General features: G+C 34.7%; 1 protein-coding gene across 1 annotated transcript; it reads left to right on the forward strand.

Annotated features, from left to right (window-relative positions):
- The first annotated feature begins 3,534 nt into the window (after nucleotides 1–3,534).
- LOC109689074 (olfactory receptor 7D4-like) lies at nucleotides 3,535–4,485 on the forward strand. Its single transcript, XM_020167770.2, has one exon. The coding sequence runs from the start codon at nucleotides 3,547–3,549 to the stop codon at nucleotides 4,483–4,485; it is 939 nt and encodes a 312-aa protein (XP_020023359.2). The 5' UTR covers nucleotides 3,535–3,546.
- The last annotated feature ends 19,110 nt before the right edge of the window (nucleotides 4,486–23,595 follow it).

The following is a 23,595-nucleotide window of genomic DNA, read 5'->3' on the forward strand; positions in this document are numbered from 1 at the left end:
GCCCGTGTTACAGAGTACTCCTGCAGAATGTGAGTAACAGGGGCGAGGGTCTTTTAGCTCCTATATTGTCTTCTTTTTTGTGGATAAAGCAGGAGAGTTTAAGCTTCTATATTTTTAATGGTTCTCCAAGCCACACAGATAGATACTGTTCAGTTATTTCCAATATTATCAAGCATCATAATCACTTGCAGTGCTCTATAAGTGTCTAATACGTGAACTTTCAAGAAGGGTCTGAATAGCTTTCACTAATCCCACCAAAAATTCTGATATGAAGCTGGTGTTGGAAGCTTAAAGTCAAGGTATAAATATGGTTGGTTATATTCATAAACTGAGAAGTTGAAGAGAGAGAATATTTTGAGGAGGCAGGTCTGAAACAGAGAATGTCCTGACTATTACCGTCATAGAACTCTATGTTTCCTACTTGGTAGCCAAGTCAATTTGTTAAAAGAATGATCAAGTGAAATAATGTATATTAGGTTCTGAGTAAATATTAGTTTAGGTCCTCAACACAAGAAAACTGTCCATTATGCAATATCTTTGTGCCTCAAGGGAGCAAACATATTTGGGGACTAGAAAGACTATAGAATAATTTCTTTAATTAGGAGCTCTGCTAATTCAACTGTTGAAACTTTAAACCTGTCTCTATTGCCCCTCATCTGTCATTCTCTGATTCCAGCTTTGGTGAAAAAACTTAAGTGGGCTTCCTGAGGAAGGATTGTGGAGAAGAAGAAGCATTGCTTACAACCACTAGAGAGAATCGGTGGTCCTGGTGAAGGTAGGTTGAGTAAGGTAAAAAGAGAGAAAAAGCACATGCGGGCTTTATCTCTAAAATAATGAGAATGATAATGTTCTAAGGTTTTTAACTCTTTGGAAGTGAAGTCTCTATACTATGGGAGAACTCTATACTGAGTCCATTCTTTCTCATACGTTATTCTGTTTCCTTCTCTCACACTTTGGAACCTAGAACAGCTTTCCAGTAAGAAATGTTTATTAGTGAGTATCCACCTCATATTCACTCTTACCTAAGAATTGTAATTTCTTTCTATTCAAATGTTTATTCAGCAATTACTTAACAAAAATCCATTATGCAGCAGAAATTGACTATTTTACTCTATTTGCTTGTATTTTTCTGTTCTATTCCCTAAGTATTTTACTGGATTATTTGATTTACAGATAACCCTTATTACTTCTATATTGTTTTAATTACCATTTCACTTTAGTGCACATAAATACCACGTGCCAATGAAATACTTATGAAGTTCAATGCAGACCGATTTTCTTTTTTCATATTAATAATCCCTGTAGATGTTCAGAAAAAATACCATTTGATTGAAGTTGGAAAACATTGCATTGGCATGTTATGGGTTTAACAAAAATACCCTGTTCTTTTAATCTCCTATTGGCAGTGCTTGGAAACAATCATTCTTTTTGGTGTTTGGAAATTGTTGGTTTCTTTTCTTACTAATAGGTCAGTCATGGCAACTCTAACCACAGAAATGTCAGTAACATTTTCTCAAATGCATTTTTCTATTGTGATCATCATTATGTGTTAGATTCAGTGACCTATTTTTGTGGTGAGTTATGTTAGCCACTATCTTTGTGAAGCAGGCTTCCATTCCTAGATTTGACATTACTAGCTCTTCATGGGTTATAGTTTCAAAATAGATATGATGTGTTTTTTTTTAAACTTTATTATTCAGTTTTATGTCGATGTTTAGGGATACACTATGATGGATGATTACTTTTATTATAGTGTTGGTATGTTAGTCTTGAATTTTTATACATCCATCACTTGTATTTTTTGAACACTTGCACTGTGATAGGATGCATGTAAGCCTCTGAGAAGTCAAAGGATGAGATGTAACTATTAGAAGCACAGAGGCACAAATAAACATGTATTTAACAGTGTTAAAGGGACATTAAGGAGAGTAAGGAAGCTTGTACTTTGGGCTTCACATATTGTGTCCTTCCTGGCCCTCATTTTCAGATCTTTATTACAGTGGCCTCTCTGATTCCCTTCTAAACTAGGTCTCCTTCTGACAGAACAAATGCACATTACGTTCACTCAGTCTAGAATGTTTTCCTTCCTTCCCTCCTCTGATTGCCAATGACAAATTCCTCCTCTCTTGGATAAACATTTCTATTCTAAAGAAGCCTCTCCCACCCAATTCCCCATGATGAAATGACACTCAATGAAACTTTTCTGACTTTTATCAGTTTCCATTCAATAGACATTAATAACACTGACACTTTTTGCATGGAGACTCTAAATATTTTTTTTAAAACTTACATTTGTCTTTACAAAATTTTAAGTGATTTGCTGTATAGAAATCTCAAATATTTTAATCAGATCTAGCAAATACATTTTTTCGTTAACACTTCTGGTTTTAATACAATACATACCCATTCAAAACCATGGACATTAGAGCAGGTGCTCTCACACATGCATTGCTCTTAGTGGTAGTGTGATACTGCTTCTCCTCTTATCTATGTCACCCACATTCTTTTTTCTCATCTTTGAAGAATTCGCTGGAAGGAATTCTCTGAAAGAAAAACCCATAAGTGGCCCCAAATTCTTTCTATCACTCAAAAGTGGTTTATAGATCCATTCTATTTAGAGTGATCAGGGTTCCATCCTTGATGGCTGCTATAGTTAAAGGGGATATTACTAAATTGCAGCCATGTGAGATGGATTTTTTTTGTAGTGATAAGGAGTTAACACTTATGAAATGCCCATTGTATGTGTCAGGATCTCCATTATAGTAAATACATCATCATGTTATTTAATTTTCCATTCAATCATGTATCAAATATGTACTTCTACTCAAGAGGACAAATATTTATAGCTAAGATAATTTAAATAACATTTTTGGGGTCACAAAAATTATGAGCTGGTGACTAAATTTTATTCTGGGAAGTTTGGCCCAAGAACCCAATTACAAAAATCAAGCTCCATTCTGTGATTTGGGAAATTTATATACTAAATATATTCATCAAAAAGGATGATAATAATAATAATAGATACCAGTTATTGAGGCTTCTACTGAAAGCTATTTTACACCTCAAATCAGGATAGCATTAATAATAAAATTTACCAGAAAAGAATGAGATACTGTGAATTAACTGTTACATTGCTAGCATGTGTAAAGTTAGGAAATAAAGACTGAGTCATAAACTCATATTTTATCAATATTGTGGAGCTATTATAAGGAAATTGGGAATTATCAAGGATAACTCATGAAATGTCTACTAATATTCTGCAAGGCTCAAGAAGAGAATAAATTTATGCCCATGAATTAAAAAAGGGGACTAAAAAATGTAAGTGGATGTGAAGCAAGGGAGATTTATGCTAAATTAAAAGAAGATTGAAAACTAATTTCAAATTGAAAGGAACTGTCTCTGGCCACATGAATCATTGTCAAGGGAAATAATCTTGGAGCATGAAGGAAATCCATCCCACAGTGACAGTGTGAGGGGATAACTACCTGAGTGTCAGTTGAATGTTTCTAAACTTTTGCTTGTTTCTCAAGGAGAAAAGCCAGTGAAATGAAAATGGAAAATCACACATCAGTGTCACAATTCCTTCTCCTGGGGCTCTCAGATGATCCTGAACTACAGCCCCTTCTCTTTGGGCTGTTCCTGTCCATGTACCTGGTGACAGTGCTTGGGAACCTGCTCATTATCCTGGCCATCACTTCTGATTCTCACCTCCATACCCCCATGTATTTCTTCCTCTCTAACTTGTCTTTTGTTGACATCTGCTTCACCTCCACCACAGTTCCAAAGATTTTGGTGAATATTCAGGAACAGAATAAAGAAATCTCCTATTGTGGGTGCCTCACTCAGGTGTATTTTTTAATCATTTTTTCTGGAATGGATAATTTCCTACTGTCTGTGATGGCCTTTGATCGCTTTGTGGCCATATGTCACCCCCTAAATTACATGGTCATAATGAACCCACACTTCTGTGGCCTTCTGGTTCTTCTGTCTTGGCTTATTATTTTTTGTGTCGCTCTGCTTCATATTTTACTAATGAAACGACTGACATTCATGGTACACACTGAAATCCCACATTTCTTTTGTGAACTTGCTCAGGTTGTCAAAGCAGCCAGTTCTGATACCTTCATCAGTAACATCTGCCTCTATGTGTCAGTTGTTCTGATAGTTGTGTTTCCTGTGGCTGGGATTCTCTACTCCTACTCTTATATTGTCTCATCCCTATTGAGGATGTCCTCCACGGTGAGCAAGTGCAAGGCATTTTCCACCTGTGGGTCTCACCTCTGCGTGGTCTGCTTGTTCTATGGAACAGCACTTGGGGTTTACATGAGTTCTGCTGTGACACATTCTTCTCAGAGAAACATGATCGCTTCACTGATGTACACAGTGGTCACCCCCATGCTGAACCCATTCATCTACAGCCTGAGGAACAAGGAAGTGAAGGGGGCCCTGGGAAGACTCCTCAGCAGAGCAGTCTCTTGGATTTGATGGACCGCTGACCTCAGAACTAAACTCATATTATGGCCACTAAGACAAATTCTGTGAATTTCAATATCTTGGTTCTTTATAGCCTTCAAAAGACATGGTACTTCATTTTCTTTTCATGTTATTTATTATTTTGTGACATTTTGAGTTGACATATATTAATAGTATGTAATGTTTTGTTGTGGTGATTCCTTATATGTGTATGGTGTACTTTGAACAGCTGTCTCATATTCTATTCCCAAAGCTCATATGGATTTGCTTGTATATTTGTATTTCTCTCCTCAAAAACTTCTCCCATTATTCCTTTTAATTTTTTGTTTTCAGTAGCTGCCCCTTAATGATTCAATTTGGATCAATTTTGTAGGATTTCCTGATTTTATTTTATGACATTTGAAGCATTTATTTAAAAAATTTCATATAATTGCCTCAAAAATTATCCTCTTGAATATTAGCTTTTCACTTTAATGTGGATAACCTCTTGTTTTTCCCTGGAAAAGCCAGAATGAAATATTTCAAGGCAAAGGAAAACGCTTATTACATCAAAGCTGTTTGATTTTATTTAATATTGAAAATATTTTGAGGTGTTTCATTTTACTCACCCCATTTCTGAAAGGAAGAGAGTGAGAATGAGATTCCCAATAGCCTGGAACATGTCATTGCAAAATCCTGCTTTTGTAAGAACAATGGTTGTAACATCAACAAGAAATCCAGAACTTATAATGAATGTTTGTTTGTTCATGAGTTATAGTGATATAATATGGAGGAAGATTCCAAATCATTGCTTCATTCTGACCATTACTTCTTCCCCTTTGCTACTTTCCTTCAATATTTTCTGTTTTCTCTCACTCCTTACTTCGCTCCTTCACTTATTCTTTCTTTTCAGCTATTTTATTGGTTAATGTCAATTATGTCTGTTCTTTTCTATGACTCAGGAATATTTTATGGTACGTAGGCACCACATGTTTTTTATCTAGTTAACAATTAGATTGATGTTTGGGTAATTTCCATATTTTGCCTGTCCTTCATAGGGATGCTATGGATATGCAGCTATATTTATTTGAATATATTTTCATGGTACTGTTTGATGTTTCAAATGTGACAGATGAAATATATAGTGGTGACCCTATCCTCTTAACATTACACTGCCTAGCAATGTAGCCATTTTAGTTTTCAAAGCCCAAACTCTGAGGATTGCACAATGATGAAATTGTTCAGCGATGCATTTCTCAAGTCCATTTCCTCATCATTAAGCAGCACATAACTATATTGCTTTATTTATTTGGATAAAAAACTAACAGTAGAAAAGTGAATTGCTTATTTATTGTATATTTAATGTTTTGATGAATTGCCAAACAATTTTAATAATATATAACCCACTTTAATTTCTAATGTATGAGGTTTTGATAACTTCACAATCTTACCAATGTTTCTCATTTTCAATTTTATAAAATATGTAGTATCTCATTGTGCTTTGACTTGAGTTTTTCTGTGGCTAATTGATAATCTTTTTAGGTCCTTGTGGGCATTTAACATATCTTGTTGAGATAAGTTATTTCTTTTTTTCATTTTGTAATTATGTAGCTTATACTTCTGTTTCTGATCTATAAAATTTTGGATATGTTCTGTATAGTTGACCTTTAACAGATAAATATTTTGCTAATATTTTCATATTCTTTGTGATGGCTCTCATTTTTTTAAATATATAATTTACCATTGTTAAGTACACTCATCAGGCTATGCAGTAGATCTCTTGATGTTATTCCTTCTTCCCTCAGAGTGTACGCTTTGACCCATATGTACCTAATCCTCACTCCACAGCCTCTGAAAGTCACAATTTTATTCTCTGACTCTTTGAGTTCTACATTTGTTAATCAACTTAAGTGACTTTGTGAACTGTTTTTATATCTATACTTGGCTCATATTACCTAACATAAGTTTGTGTAAGTTCACATATGTAGTTGGAAATGGCAGAATTCCTTTTCTAATGCCTGAATATATATGAATATTTATATATATATATGTATATATATATTTATATATATCTATATACATAGATCTATGTATATATATTTATATTATATATACATAGATCTATGTATATATATTTATATAGATCTATATATATCTATCTATCTATCTATCTATATGTATATATGTTTATAAGCCAATCATTTGCTTGACTCCTCCATTTGCTTATTTTGAATAAGACTGTCACAATAACAAGGTCAGACACATATTGATTTTAATTCCTTTGGATTTCATGCAGTTGTAAGATTTCTGGATCATATCACACTTATATTTTAAATTTTTAGAGGGACCCATATGCTGTTGCTGACAATAACATTCCTACCAAAAGTATTCTAAGGTCACTTTTCTCACATCTTCATTAAAGCTTCTATTAGGTTTTTAGTAATAGTCACCCTAACAGGTGTAAGGTATTGTGTTATCATATTGTGATTAGAATAACAATTACTCTCATAATTACAGATGATCAGCATTTTTTCATAACTAATGAGCCATGTTTTTCTTCTTTTGAGAAAAGTCAAGGGCTGGAAGAGTGTTGCAAGTGGTAAAGTGCCTGCCTAGCATGCATAAGGCCCTGAGTTCAAACTCCAGTACCAACAAAAAACAAGAAAAAAGAGAAATATCTATTTAGGTCTGCAGAGAAAATAGTCTTCCAAATTCTAGCAAATTAGGTCATTTTTCAGCAGACCATCTTTCCCATGGTCTGACAGTGTTTACTAAAACCTTCAATGTTTCTTGTAAAGACAAGGACCTTGTATATTCACACACTAATTCTTCTTTTCCATGTGTGGCATGCTTCTGCCCTCTATTGGGGAGTGCATGAACGTAGAGCTCTGTACAATCAGACTGTGGTAGTCAAGGTGGGGTAGGAGTTGGGGTGTTGTGACTTTAGTGAGTGTAACTGCTCTGTTTGTAACCCTTAATAAACACATTTACTCATCAACATAAACTTGTTCAAGTCATTCTTTGGTCAGCACCATCTCAGTCTAGAAGGAGGTGTTTCTTTAATGTCTTCCCAGAACATTCACACAGTCTCTTCATGTACTTTGAGTTGACTGTTTTATGTTGTGAAATGAGGGCTTAAATTCATTCTTCTGATGTGGATATTCATTTTAAATAAGCAACATTTTCTGAAAAAATTCTCCTTCTGTACTATGCATTCTTGGCATCTTTGTCCAAATTTAATTAGCAAGCAAACAATAGTATGAAAAAAGAGTATGAGATTCTTCTTAGATTCCATGGAGACTGTAACTCTCAAAGAGTGATCTAAAGTTAATTCACCCCATGGACACAAGGACTGCAGCCTCCCAGATCTGTGAATCTGCTACAGTGTCTTTCAAAGGCTCATGCTTTTCTGTTTACTTGTGGTCTGACAATGCTGTAGTCTTGCTTGCTCTGCCATCAAATTCAGGACCAATTCTCTATGACCTTTCCAAGGTAAATACCATCATCCTGTAGATTCACTTGCATCGTTCCTCAGAAGCCTCCCAAATCCTCAAGACAGAGAATTGCATTGACCCTGACTATGTCACTGGCTTTTTGTTTGTGGATTGGCCCATGGGTATCAAAGTGGCAGGTGCCATACAGCATCCCTTTTGTGGAGTGAGTATGGTGGATGGGGAGGTGAGACTGGCATGCATACTATGGTGAAATTGTTCATCTGAACTCTCTGGAAGTCTGAAAAATCTGTTATAAAAATATGGGAAATCTGTAAATATCATGGATGGATTGTAAACTTAGTTCCTTCTCTGTGTTTCCATTTTCCTGAGTACAACCCTTTGGGTTAACTCCAAATATGTTACAATAAAAGTAATATCCATGTGAATCTCTCCTTCATCAGAATTGAAATCCTAAAATAGAGGTAAAATATTTAATCATATGGATCATTATTATTTTTGAAAGCAGTATAGCATCTCTTACATGTAAGGCTTAAAAAACTGTTTTTTTTTTTGTTTTGTGACATATACCTTTAAATATATTTTACTTAGCATAACATAAATTGAATGAAGGAAAGGACTTTATCTTGACATTTTCATATATGCAAGGTACTTTGATCTCAGTAATGTCTTCATTGTTCTTCTTATACTCCTCTTCCCTTCACACTTCCTGTTCTACCCCTACAGTACTTTCAAGACACTGGCTTTTATGTTTTGTTTTCCCATGTCTTTAAGTACAAGGTTATACCGAATGCTTCCTTGTGAATTGCCATTCTGTCACAAATGAGAAAAGCATGTGATATTTGTCTTTGTGGTACTGGTTTGTTTTACTTTACATGATGATATCTAGTTCTATCTATTTTCTAGAAAATAACATAATTTAAATCTTCTTAATGACTGAGTATGTATACCACATTTTCTTAATACAGTCATCCATTGATGAAAAATAAGCTAATTTCATATTCTGGCTATTGTGAAGTGTCACAATAAGTATGGGGAAGTGGCTATCTCTGTAGGAATCTGACTGATTCTTTTGGTATATACCTAGAAGTGGTATAAGTGGATCACATAGGAAGTCTATTTTAAAAAGTCAGTATGGAACAGCCATACTGACTTTCAAAGTGGCTGGATTAACTTACATTCCAACCTGCAGTGAATAAGTGTTCCTTTTCACCCGAGCTCTTGCCAGCCCTTATCGTTTGTTTCCTTGCTGATAGCCATTCTGACAGGGTAAAATGGAATCTGTTTATTTTTGCTTTGCATTTCCTTGATGGCCAAAGATGCTGAACATTTTTCCATGTGTTTATTCATCATTAGTTCTGGTTGAGGTAAAAGATATTTGTTCAGTTCCACTGCCCATTTATTGATTAGATTATTTGCTTCTTTATTTAATATTTTGAGCAATTTATATGTTCTAGAAAATAATTACCAATAAGAAGAATATCTGGAAAGAGATTTTATCCCAGTCTTCAGGCTGTCTTTTCAGTCTGTTGACTATTTCTTTTGTTGTGGAGAAGTTTTTAAATTTGATATAATCACATTTGTCAATTCCTGCAGATATTTCTCAAGGGATCAGAGTCCTATTCAGAAAGTCCTCACCTATGCCTATTATCTTGCTGTGTTTCCCCTAAATTTTCTTCTAGTAATTTCAGAATTTCAGATCTTACTCAAAGGTCTTTGAGCCATTTGAGTTGATCATACAGGGTATGATAGGGATCTATTATCAGTCTTTTGAATTTACTACCACCATTTCATAAAAAGGCTATGCTTTATCCTATGTGTGTTTTTGGCATCTTTATAAATAATTAGATGGCAACCTAGTTGGGATTATTTCTCAAACTTCTATTCTATTTCTTTTGTGTGCATACATGTTTTTGTACCAGTATCATGTTGGTTGTGTTACTATAGCTTTCTAGTGCAAGTTTAATTCAGTTATTATTATATCTCCAGTATTTCTGTTTTTGCTAAGGATATTATGGCTATTTGTTTTCTGTGTTTCCATATGAAATTTTTAGAATGTTTTTCTCTTTCTGTGAAGATGGTCATTGGAATTTTAGAGAGGTTTGCACTGAATTTTTATATTGATTTTGGTAGTATAGACATTTTAACAATATTTATTTTGCCAATCCATGACCATAGGAGATATTTCCATCCTCTTGTGTCATAAAATTTCTTATTTAAGTGCTTCATAGTTTTTATTGTACAGGTCTTTAGCATCTTTGGCTACATTTATGCCCAGTCTTGTGAGGCTATTGTTCATGGAATTCCTTTCCTAACTTCTTTTTTGGAAAGAGTTCACTGTTGTATATATAAAAGCTACTCTTTTTGTATGTTGATTTTATATTATGATACTTTGCTGTAATGTATATTAGATACTAGATTTTTCTGATGAAGTATTTGGACCTTTTAAGTACAAGATAATATCATTTGTAAACAGATAATTTTAATTCTTCTCTTCCTATTTGCATTCTTTTTATTCCTTTGCCTTGACTAATTGTTCTGGGTAAGTATTCAAGAACTACATTGAGTAAGATTCATGATATTTGATACCCTTGTCTCAGTCCTCACTTTGGAGGGAACACTTTCTGTTTTTTCCCCATGCCATATAATGTTACCTATAAATCTTTCATCTATATCTTATATTATATTGAAATACGTGGTTTCTATTCCTAGTTTCTTCAGGGTATTATCAGGAATGGGTTATGGATTTTTTCAAAAGTTCTTCCTACACCTATTGGGATGGTTATGTGATTCTTTAAAAATGGTATTTCATTGTGGTTTTATATTTTTATAATTTTATAGCTTAAATTAATTGCACAAGTTCAATAAGGTTTCAGTATGTATATAATGTACTTTGACAAAATTCATCCCATGTATATTACTTTTTATTAACCTCCTTATTCCTTTTAAAAGGTTTCAGTGTGTTTCATTATGCTATACAATAAATATACAATATAATTTGATTATATTCATCCCCATCATCCTCTCTACTCTCCCTCCATACTTCAGGTAGTTTTTTCCCACAAAAGTCCCACATTTATAATCATATGGTATTATTATAATAATTACTATCATTGTTAATATCACCATTATTTTTAGGTCTAGATTCCACACCTGAGTAAAAATGTGCTACATTTGTCCTTCTGAACTTGTCATATATCACTCTATGTGATGATTTTCAGTTCCATCCATTTTTATGCAAAATACATAATTTCATTCCTTTTTTGTTAAATAATTGTCCATTGTACATACACATCATATTTTCTTTATCTATTCATTGCTTTTGTTAGATAACTGGACTGATTCATTACATAAGCTATTGTATATAGTGCTGGTATAAAGCAAGGGTTTGCAGATTTCTCTCTTGTATGTTGATCTACATTTCTTTGGATATATGACCAAACTTTGTGTAGTGAGATCATATGGTTGTTCTACCTTTACTTTCTTGAGGAACCTTCATATTAATTTCCATAGTGGCTACACTAGGTGACACTCCCATCAACCGGCTATAAGGGTCCCTTTTTCCTACATTCTCACTCTTTTATTGTTTGTTTATGACAGCTATTTTGACTGGGGTGAGATGGAATCACAGTACGATTTCTGCATGTATCTATTAGTCATTTCTATTTCTTCTTTTGAAAAATGTCTGTTTGATTCTTTGGTCAATTTGTTAATTGAATCATTTATTCCTTTGGTGTTTAATTTTTTGAGCACTTTTTAGATAATCTGGAAATTATTCCTTTGTCTAATGAATAGCTTTGGAAGGTTTTTCCCATTTTGTGGGTTTTCTTTCATTATGGTATTGTTTAATTTGATGTATTGAAGCTATTCAATTTGATGTGTTCTCATTTATCAATCCATTCTCTTACTTCATGAGTAATTGAAGTCTTATTCAGAAGGTCCTTGTCGACATCTATGTCTTCATGTGTTTTCCTATAGGAGTTTCAAAGCTTCAGGTCTTATATTAAAATTTTTGATCCATTTTTAATTGGTTTTGGAACACGGTGAATGACAGAGATCTGGGTTCAGTCTTCTACATGTGGCTATCAAGTTTTGAAATACCTTTTGTTGAAAAGGCTGTTTTTTCTCTGATGTATGTCTCAGACACCTATGTCAAACATTAAAGAACTGCAATTGTGTGGGTTCTTGGTCTTTTATTCTATTGGTCTACATGACTGCTTTTGTGCCTATACGATGCTGTTTTCATTATTACAGTTCTGTAGTATAATTTAAAATCAGGTATTATGATACCTCCAGTATTGTTCTTTTTTGCTCAGGACTGCTTTGGCTATTTAGGGTCTTTTATGTTTCCATATGAATTTTTGTAATTGATTTTCCTATTTCTTTGAATAATGACATTGAAATGTAGATGGGGATTCCTTTGAATCTATAGATTGCTTTTGGCAATATAGCCATTTTCACAATATTATTTCTGCTGATTCATGAATATGGGTGGTCTTTCCATTTTGTAGTGTCTCTTCAATTTCTTTCTTCAATGTTTTGGAGTTTTCATTGTAGAAGTCTTTCATCTCCTTAGTTATGAATGGGATTGTTTTCATGATTTCCTTATCAATCAGCTCATTATTGGTGTATAGAACTAATACTGATTTTTTGTATGCTAATTTTAAATCCTGGTACATGGCCAAAGTGTTTATCAGAGGAATAAAAAGGAAAATATAATATTTTATGAGTTAGGATGAAAGTAGTTAAAAATGAGTGGAGAAAAACAGGATAAATAATACTAGTGAATAACCAGGACATATGGCAAAATTTTCCTGGATGAAGAAAAATGACAAGAAAATAGAAGGAGGAACAAGAAAGAATAAGGGGATAAAGGAGATCCCACTAATTTATAGTGAGAAAGAAAAACCATCATTATCATTATAATCATAATAACACCTAGGGGAATAACCATCAGCTAAAAACCATGACAATCAAAAAGATATTGTGAAAGGGAAAATGGAGAAAAGAGAAAAAATGAGAGTGCATGTGGGCTCATGAGCAAGAGAGATTGGCCACTTGCAGACAGAAAGAATCAAGTTGGAAACAGAGAAAGGAGGGCATATTGAAATTTTTTTAAGTAGCAGATTTTTTATTTGGATATATTCATTATACAGGGGAGAGTCATAGTGACAATTCTGATTAGGCTCATATTGTACATGGGTTAGATCACCACCATCATCTCGCTCCATCAATCCCCTACCTGCCACACTTAAAACAATTGCAAGATGTTTGTGTGTTCTATTTAATATAAGTATATGAAGTCCATCAACCATATACCTTCACCTTAATCACCTTCACCTTAATCACCTTCACTTACCGTCCTCCCTCCCACTAGTACCACCCCCAACACTGTCTTTCATTATTAATATTTAAGTTTATGCTGAAGTGGGTTTCTCAAAGTATACCCACTGTGGGTGTACTTAACTTTGGTCTGTTCAACACATTCAATTATACTACCTTACCCCTTTATCTCCCATCCCTCATTTTACAACAACTTTCAATATACATCCTTATATCCTCTACCTTCACAGATATTATGTTTTATATTACTGATGCTCTATCATTCTTTTTTACTTTCCCTCTTTCCCCATGTTCCATAGAGTAGTTCCACTATTACAAATATGTTCTACATATGAGTTTGTATATGATCATGCTTATTTTTGCATATGTTTATCTTTTGGATCTATCTTCCACATATGATAGTAAACATATGGCCTTTGTCTTTCAGAGCCTGTCTTATTTCACTTAACATGATGTACTTGAATTGCATTCATTTATCTTCAAACCACATATCATTCCTTATGGCTGAGTAAAACACCATGCTCTATGTGTATTACATTTTCTTCATCACTGGTAGGGCACCTGGGTTATTTGCAAAGCTTGGCCATTGTGAATAATGCTGTAAAGAACATTGGTGTTCAGGTGTCTCTATTATATCTTGACTTAAGTTCTTTTGGTTAGATGCCCAGGAGCAGTATCACTGGATCATATGGAAGTTCTATCTTTAACTTTTTAAAGAATCTCTATACTGCTTTCCATAGGGGTTGTACTAGTTTTATTTCCACCAGCAGTATAAAAGTGTTTTGTTAGATCCACACAAGCATTTGTTGTTATTGCCCTTGAATGTGGCCATTCTAACTGGGATGAGATGAAATCTAAGTTTAGTTTTGATTTGCTTATCTACTGTAACCAGGGAAGTTGAATAATTCTTCAGGCACTCACTGGCTATTTGTACCTCTTTCTTTGAGAATTCCCTGTATAATTTATGTGTCCATTTCTTCATTGGGATGTGGAGTCTTTGGGGGTTGAATTTTTTGAATTTCCTGTAGATTATGGATATTAGTCCCTTATTGGATGAATAGCTGACAAAGATTTTCTCCCATTCTGTGGGCATTCTCTTGGGTCTAGTGAAAGTTTCCTTTGCTGTGCAGGAGCTCTTTAGTTTGATGCAGTCACATTTATTCATTATTTCTCTTAGATGTTGAGATTTTGAGTTTTATGTAGGAAGTTGTTCCCCATGTCTATATGTCCCAGTGTATTTCCTCCTACTTCCTGTAGTTGTTTCAAAGTTTCAGGGCCTTATATTTAATTCTTTAATACACTTTGAGTTTATTTTAATACAGGGTGAGAGACAGGGATCTAGTTTCAGTCTTCTGATAGATATCCAGTTTTCCCAGGAACATTTGTTGAAGAGGTTGTCTTCTCTCTATGGTGTGTTTAGGGCTCCTTTGTAGATGTGTGGATTTATGTCTGGGTCTTCTATTCTGATCCATTGATCTTCCTGTCTTTTTTGTGTCAATATCATTCTGTTTTTATGGTTATGACTCTTTAATATAGTTTGAAGTTGGGAATTGTAATATTTGCATTATTGGAAATTTTGCTCAGAATTGTTTTCTCCATTCAATTTTTTTTTGTGTTTCCATATGTATTTCAGGATTGATTTTACTATTTCTGTGAACAATGATGTTGGAATTTTGATAGGATTTCTACTAAACATTTAGATTGCTTTTGGTAGTATAGTCATTTTCACAATGTTGATTCTACCAATCCACAAGCATGGGAGAGCTTTCTATCTTCTGATGTCTTCTTCAGTTTCTCTCTTCAGCATTTTATAGTTCATTGAAAATATCTGGTTTCCTTCATTAAATTTATTTCAAGGTTTTTAAGGCTATTGTAAATAGGATTTTCCCCTAATTTCTTTCTCATTCTGTTCATTGTTGGGGTATAAGAAGGCTACTGATTTTTGCATGATAATTTTGTACCTTGGTACTTTGCCAAAAGAGTTTATGTTTTGTAATAGTTTTTATTAGCATTTTAGGTTCTTTTAAGTATTTGATTACTTCATCTGCAAATGGGGATGGTTTGACTTCTTCTTCTTTCCCTATCTGAATTCCTTTTATTTCTTCCTCTTTTCTTAGTGCTCTGGCTAGGAATCCCATAACTATATTGAATAAGAGAGAGGAAAGTGGACATTCCTGTCTTGTTCCTGACTTTAGTGGGAATGGTTTCTGTTGTTTTACATTTGGTATAATGTTGGCTATAGGTTTTTCATATACAGCCCTTATTATTTTGATGTACATTCCTTTTATTCCTACTTTCTTCAGAGCACTTATCGGGAGTGTTTAATTTTGTCAAAGGCTTTTTCTACATCTATTGATTTGATTATGTGGTTTTGGCTTTGCTTCTGTTTATATGCTGTATTACATTTATAGATTTACATATGTTGAACCATCCTTGCATCCCTGGTCATGATGTATGATCTTTTTGATGTGTTTTTTAATTCTGCTTGACAGCATTTTGTTGAGAATATTTGCAAGTATATACATTTAAGATATTGTTGTATAATTCTTTTTTTTGGTTGCATCTTTATTGGGTTTTGGAATGAGTGTTGTGCTGGTTTCATATAATGAGTGTGGTAGTGTTCATTGTCCTTCTATTTCCTGGAAAAGATTGAGGAGTACTGGTATTAGTTCTTCTTTATAGGTTTGGTAAAATTCAGTCATTAATTCTTCAGGTCCTGAAACTTGTGGTGGCTCATATCTGCAATTCTAGTATTTGGGAGGATACAGGCGGGAGATCACAATCCTTAAGCCAATATCCATACTGTTGAGGGAGTCTTTCTTGAAAACTGAACAACAGCAACAACAAAAGCAAAGTGGTACCAGACAGGTCAAAGGGTTTAGTCTTTAATGGAGAAGTTATGTAAAGGAAATGTAAAAGCAAAAAATAGAGAAAAAAGAAACTGTATGAAAATTTATATGATTATGTATACTGATTACTCTAATTTAAGAAGTCTCTATTGGAACTTACAATTCAAGATGACAGATAGGAGAGGGAATCAGAATTTCTGAGCGCCATGAGTCCAGAAACCATTTGGATAGGTGGTAGCTACATTTGTGTAGTTCTGATTCTTTTTAGCCAATTAAATAACTGCCAACACACAGAGTGCACATAATATTCAAAGATTGACCCTTAAAACAACTCTTGCACATAACAGCCAGGAAAATCCAGTGCAGCTGAGCCACTAGGGTGTGACTTCCTTGGGAAAAGCCCCCTGGTTGTTTCTTCCTTTTTTGTTGCAAAAAAGCAGAACATAGAAGACCAAACAGAACTGAAACCTGTGACACACTAGATCAGTTACTGGGTGGAAAGCCTACCTATGCCTCACTGGCCTGGATCTAGTCAAAGTGAGCATCTGCCTTGGGAAAAGTTGCTACCATTTCTCCCTGCTGGCAAGGTTCCAAAGCTGCCTGCATAAATCTGCAAACACAACAGGTGGGTGCAGTGCACCCAGATGCACACCTGGGAACACAATCCAGAAGAACCTGTGGGGTGGCCACCCCAAAAAAAACTGAATATTAAATATAATCTGACACTTGGCAGACTGTTGATATTCCCATCAGCAACAAAATACCCCCAAAAAAGGAAGATCAGAAGACCCCCAAAAGGCAATCATGGAGTCCCATAACCAGTGAGAAGCAAAACCCTCTCTGAATCCACATATAGAGAAACAACTAACCATGAGAAGAATGGGAAGAACATCCCATAGCTCAACACTCCCGATCCCCTACCCCTGAAGTTGCTGTGCAACTCCAGGCTCCATTACTCAACATTAAAACTCACACAAACTAGGAGTTCCATGTTCTCCTCTAATACATGACCTGCTACCTTCATCCTGAAATGCCAGAGAAAGTAATGCCTCTGTGTAAGCAGGTCCCACAGTAACAGAAAGAAAGAAAACAGGAACTGAAGATAGAGTAGAGGAATTAGAACTAACAGTAAAAGATCATAAAAAAATGCTAAGAAAATATGAATGGAGCATGCAAGGTATATGGGACACCACAAAAAGACCAAACCTATGAATCATGGGTGAAGAAGAAGGAAAGGAGATACAAACTAAAGGCATTGACAACCTATTCAATTGAATAACACCAGAAAACTTCCCTAACCTTGAGAAAGAGTCACCCAGGTTCAGGAAGCTTATAGAGCATCAAGCCAGTAGGACCAAAAGAGGAACACCCCCAGAAATATCATAACCCAAAACAGTCAACACACATAACAAAGACAGAATTCCAAAAGCTGCAAAAGTGAAAAGACAGGTCATATATAATGGAAAACCTGTTAGAATGACAGCAGATTTCTCAACTCAAACACTACATGCAAGAAGGTCATGGAAAGACATAATCCAGATTGTGAAAGAAAACAACTGTTAACCCAGACTAGACTACCCAGTAAAAGTATCCTTCCTAATTAAAGGAAAAACTAAAACCTTTCACAATAAGGAAAAACTAAAGGAATTCACGACCATCAAGCCAGCTCTACAGAAGATAATTAAAGGACTTTTACATATAGAAGAAGAAACTAGAGTGAGACAAGTAGACTCAAGAAAGAATAAACCCTTTTGAGCAGGCAGACCAGTAAACAAGGAATCAGTAAAACTAAACAACTAGGAAACGAAAATGACTGAAACAACTGGCACTTCTTAATACTAATACTGAATGTAAATGGCCTCAATGCACCAATCAAGAGACATAGAATAGCAAATTAGATTTAAAAAAAGACAAAACCATATGTTGCTTACAAGAGACTTGTCCAACTGAAAAAAAAACCACTGGCTCAGAGTCAAAGAGTTGAAAAAGAAGTTTTCCAAACAAATGGACTCATAATTAAGCAGAAATAGCTATATGTAATATCTGACAAAGTAGACTTTGAACTAAAATCAATCAGAAGAGACAAAGAATGTCACTTCATATTAATGAAAGGAATAATTCATATTATGCATACATGCATCAAACACAGGGCACCCATCTACATCAAAAAGCTAATACCTCACATTCTGCTCCCCCATTTTAGTGACACTTTTTCAAATTACCCAAATATCTATCTCTACCCAAATAATCATAATCCCCTAATTCCCACTGTTTCTAGATATTATCACCAAAAGTTTTCTTACATAATATGTAAAAATCTGGTCTGGTATTGAACTTGTTAATTTCCTATTGCCAATTTAAACTTCTAGGCCAGGGAAAGACATAGCACATCAACTAAACTGATGGACTAAGTCAGTCACAAAACAATAATTAAGTCAGGGGAAAGAAAGCAGTCAATTAAAATAGCCAAGTAGCCAATCAATGACATAGGAGTACAGCACAAAATAGAAGCATGAGGAGAAAAAGAAGGCAAGGAAATTCTACCCCTGCAAAGACCAATAGAGGATTTAGTGGGAAATGAAGAAAATGAATACTCACTTCCTTACCCCAACAAAATGATGATAAATATGACAAATGAGCTCAGTTATGTCCATAAAAATGGCTCAAAGAAGAAATCATGAATAAGCTCATTGAGATACTCATGGAGAAGCCATAAGAGACAGTTAAATGGAATGCACATGATGCAACCAAATAATTTCAAGACACCACAAATCAAAAACTTAAGACATAGAGACAACTAAATGAACTCAGATAGAACTTCAGCAAACTTCAAACTGAAACAAAGGAGACTATAAAGAAGAGAAATATTAAATACAGAAGACAGCACAAGATATAAAAGAGAAGTTGAACAAAGGTATTGAAGACCTCAAAAAAAAAAAAGAATCAGACAGGAATCCTGGAAATAAAAGTACCCTTAAACCAAATGAAAAATACAGAAGAATTCTTAGACAAAGACTCAAGAGCTGTAAAAGGAATATGCAAGAACTCAATGACTCCATCAAAAGATTAAACCTGAGAATCATGGTCATTGAAGCAGAAAAGGTGCAAGTCAAAGGGATAGATAATGTACTAAACAAAATTATAGCAGAAACTTTCCCAAGTCATGAGAAAGAGTTATTCAGGTACAGTAAACCTCCAGGACACCAAACAGACCTGACCAAAATAGAATCACTCCACAGCATATTTTCAGTAAAACAACTGGCACAGAGAATGGAGAAAGAATATTGAAGACTGTAAGAGAGAAAAACAAATAACATATGAAGGAAATCCCACCAAAATAACAGCTGATTTCTCAACAGAAACCTTAAAAGCAAGAAGTGTATGGAGTGAGGTATTTCAAGCACTGAAATAAAACAGTTTCAGCCTGGGACACTCTAACTAGCAATACTATCATTGAAAATTGATGGAGGAATAAAAATCAGAAACAACAATATATGACCTCAAGCCACCACTACAGAAGATTTTTGAAAGAAATCATACACACATAAGAAGAAAACAAACATATCCATGAAAATATGAGGGTATTAAACCACATGAGAAGAACAGACAAGCTCTCAGAGAGAAGCACTGAATCAGCTATAACACTCATATCCATAAACAAAAAGAAAAACAAAAAAAACCCCAACAAAATGGCAGGAATCACCACATACCTTCAATATTAACACTGAATATTAATGGACTCAACTCCCCCATCAAAGCAAACCTTTTGTCAAACTAGATAAAAAAGGAAGGCCTGAACATCTGATGTTACAAGAGACCCACCTTATTGACAGAAATAAACACTGGTTTAGGCTGAAAGGCTAGAAGAAAGTTTACCAAGCTAATGGCCTTCAAAATCAGGCAGGAGTACACATATCAGACAAAGTGGACTTCTATTTAAAATAGTCAAAAGAGCCAAAGAAGTTCACTTTGTACTAATAAAAGGAACAATAAAAGAGTAAACAACAATTCTTAACTTATATGCATCCAATGTCAGTGCACCCAACTTCAATAAACATATACTAAGGGACTTAAAAATCATAAGTGAGACCAACACAATGATAGTGGGAGACTTTAATACACCTCTGTCACCAATAGATAGGTCATCAAGACAAAAATATCAAAAAAGAAATCCTGTAAGTAAATGACATCATATAGCTAATGGTCTGACAGATGTCTACAGAATATTCCACCCTGCATCACACAATATGTAAATTAATAAAATAAGAAAAAAGGGTAGATAACAACAAGCACCAAGGAGACCCAGGAATCATCAGGGACAATTTTGAAAACCTATATTCAAATAAGCTGAAAATCTAGAAGAAATGGACAAATTTCTTAATACATATGACCATCCAAAACTGAAATAAGAGGATATTAACCACCTAAAGAGATCTATAACACACAATGAAATTAAGGCAGCAATAAAGAGTCTCTTAGAAAAAAAAAGTCCAGGACCTGATGGATTCTCCACTGAATTCTACTAGACTTTTAAAAAATTAATACCAGCACTCCTTAAACTTTTCCACGAATCAGAAAGGAAATTAATTAACCTTATTAATTTTATGGAGCCAGTATTATACTCATCCCCAAACTAGACAAGGACACATCCAAAAAAGAGAACTGCAGGCCAATCTCCTTAATGAACATTGATGCAAAAATCCTCAATAAAATAATGGCAAACAGAATATAACAACATGCAAGAAAGATCAAACACCATGACCAAGTCGGATTCAGACAAGGGATGCAGGGATAGTTCAACATACACAAATCATTAAAAGAAATACAACACATTAATAGAAACAGAGACAAAAATCACTTGATCATCTCAATAGATGCAGAAAAAGCATTCAATATATTCAACATCCTTTCACAATAAAAGCTCTGATGAAATTGGGAATAAAAGGAATGTATCTTAACATAATAGAGGCTATACATGAGAAACCTACAATGAACATCATACTAATGAGTAAAAGCTGAAAGCATGTCCTCTAAAGTCAGGAACAAGACAAGTATATCCACTCTTTTTCAAAAGAGTGTTGTAATTCCTTCCCAGAGAAATAAGACAGGAAGAAGAAATGAAATGAAGACAATTTGGAAAGGAAGTAGTGAAATGATCCCTTTTTGCAGAGGACATGACCTTATACCTAAAAGATCCAAAAATTTATACCAAAAAACTCCCAAACACCATAAATATCTTCAGCAAACTTGTAAGATACAAAATTAATCTACAAAAATAAGCAGACTTTCATACATTAACAATGCACAGATTTAGAAAGAATATAGGAAAACAATTCCATTTACCATAGCCTTAAAAAATGAAAATCCCAGGAATAAACTTAAGGATGTGAGTGAACTCTACAAGGAAAACAACAAACCACTGAAGAAAGAAATCAAGGAAGTCTACAGAAGGTGGAAAGATTTCCCATGCTTATGGATTGGCAGAATCACCATACTAAAAATAGATATTCTACCAAAACCAATCTACATGTTCAATGCAATTTCCGTGAAAATTCCAGTGACATTCATCCCAGAGTTTGAAAATCAACCCTATAGTTCACTTGGAAACACAAAAGACCATGAATATCAAAGGCAATACTGACGAAAAGGAGGAATGCTGGAGGTATCACAATACCTAACTTCAAACTATACTCCAAACTATACTCCAGAGCCATAGCAATAAAAATACCAGGGTACTGGCATTAAGACAGATAAGAATATCAGTGGAACCATGTAGAGGACCCAGATGTGAATCCACGCAGCTATGCCTACCTAATTTTTGACAAAGGTGCCAAAAACATGTGATGAGGGAATGACAGCCTCTTCAACAAATGTTGCTGGTAAAAGTGGATATCTGCCAGTAGATAACTGAAACTAGATACATGCCTGTCACTCTGTATAAGTATCAACTCAATGTGGATTAAAGACCTTAATAAAAAACCTGAAACTTTGAAGCTAGTACAGGGAAGAGTAGAGAATACACTGGAAGCAATAGACATATGCAATGACTTCCTCAGTAGAACTCAAGTGGCTCAGTAACTAGGAGAAAAGATTGACAAGTGGGACTACATGAAATTAAGAAGCTTCTGAACAACAAAAGAAATGGTCTCTAAATTGATGAGGCTACCCACACAATGGGAGAAAATCTTTCCTAGCTGTGCATCAGACAAGGGACAAATAAACAGAATATATAGGTAGCTCTAAAAACTAAAGTTCCAAAAAATCAGGGACCTTATAAAGAAATGGGCAACTGAACTGAACATAACTTTTTCAAAGTTAGTAGTCCAAATGGTCAAAATCACATGAAAGAATGCTCACCATCTCTGGCCATAAAGAAAATGCACATTAAAACTGAATTAGGATTCCACTTTACTCCTGGTAGATTTGTTACCATCAAGAACACTTCAAACACCAAAAGTTTGCGATGAGGAAAAATGGAACCTCAAACATTTTGGTAGGAATATAAGGTAGTCAAACCAGCATGGAAAAAATATGGAGGCTCCTTAAAAAACCAAAAATAGATTTGCCATATGATCCTGTAATACCAGTCCAAGGGATATTAGTTAGGTTTCAACAAAGGCAACTGTACCCCCATGTTTATTGCAGCACTTGTCACAATAGCTAAGCTACAGAAGCAGCTAAGATGCCCCGCTACTGACAAATGGATTTAGAAAATGTAGTATTTATACAGAATGGAATTTTACTCACAAAGAAGAATGAAATTTTGTCATTTGCAGGTACATGGATGGAACTGGAGAACATCATCTTAAGTAAAGTTAGTCAGACTCAGAAGGGCAAAAGCCCTCCTCCCTCATATGCAGAATAGAGACAAATGCAGCAATTTTATGGGACATGTGTCACATTAAGGGGAGGCCCTTCATGGGATGGCAAGGGCAAGGGAAGGAAACTAAAAACTTGAATGTGGTTGATGTGCTCACTGTGCAGGAATGAATATAGAAATCTTAAACTGGCCAGGGCCACAAAGGGAAGGGGACTAGGGGGGAGTGAAGAGGACTGGAAGAGATGAACCAGTTGGGGTTGTAATACATATGTACATGGAAACAACAGAAGAAAATTACCTGTGTTTCCATATTTATCTCATAGTAGAAAAACATTGTTTCTCTTTTTAGCTTTTAGGATTTTTCTTCTATGAAATTGGAGAACAGAAGGACCAAACAGGTGCTACCTGAGGGGAGGGGTTGGTACTGGTGAGTGGGGAGAGGCAGCAGGGAAAAGGGTAGGAGGACGAATGTGGTCCAAATAATGTATACACATGTATGTAAATGCAAAAATGATACCTGTGGAAACTGTTCCATGAATTTGGGGAGGGCTGATGAAGGAGAGCAGTTGAGGGGGTAAATTCAAGTACGATGTATCTGATACATTTTAAGAGCCTTTGTAAATGCCAGAATTTACTCTCACCCAGCATAGCAATAAAAAACAATCAAATAGAAGTCTCT

Source organism: Castor canadensis, chromosome 14 (genome assembly GCF_047511655.1).
Source record: "Castor canadensis chromosome 14, mCasCan1.hap1v2, whole genome shotgun sequence".
NCBI lineage: Eukaryota > Metazoa > Chordata > Mammalia > Rodentia > Castoridae > Castor > Castor canadensis.

What these genes read in the sequence shown, in the direction of transcription:
- LOC109689074 (XM_020167770.2), top strand. Translation starts at nt 3,547, where the DNA reads ATGAAAATGGAAAATCACACATCAGTGTCACAATTCCTTCTCCTGGGG.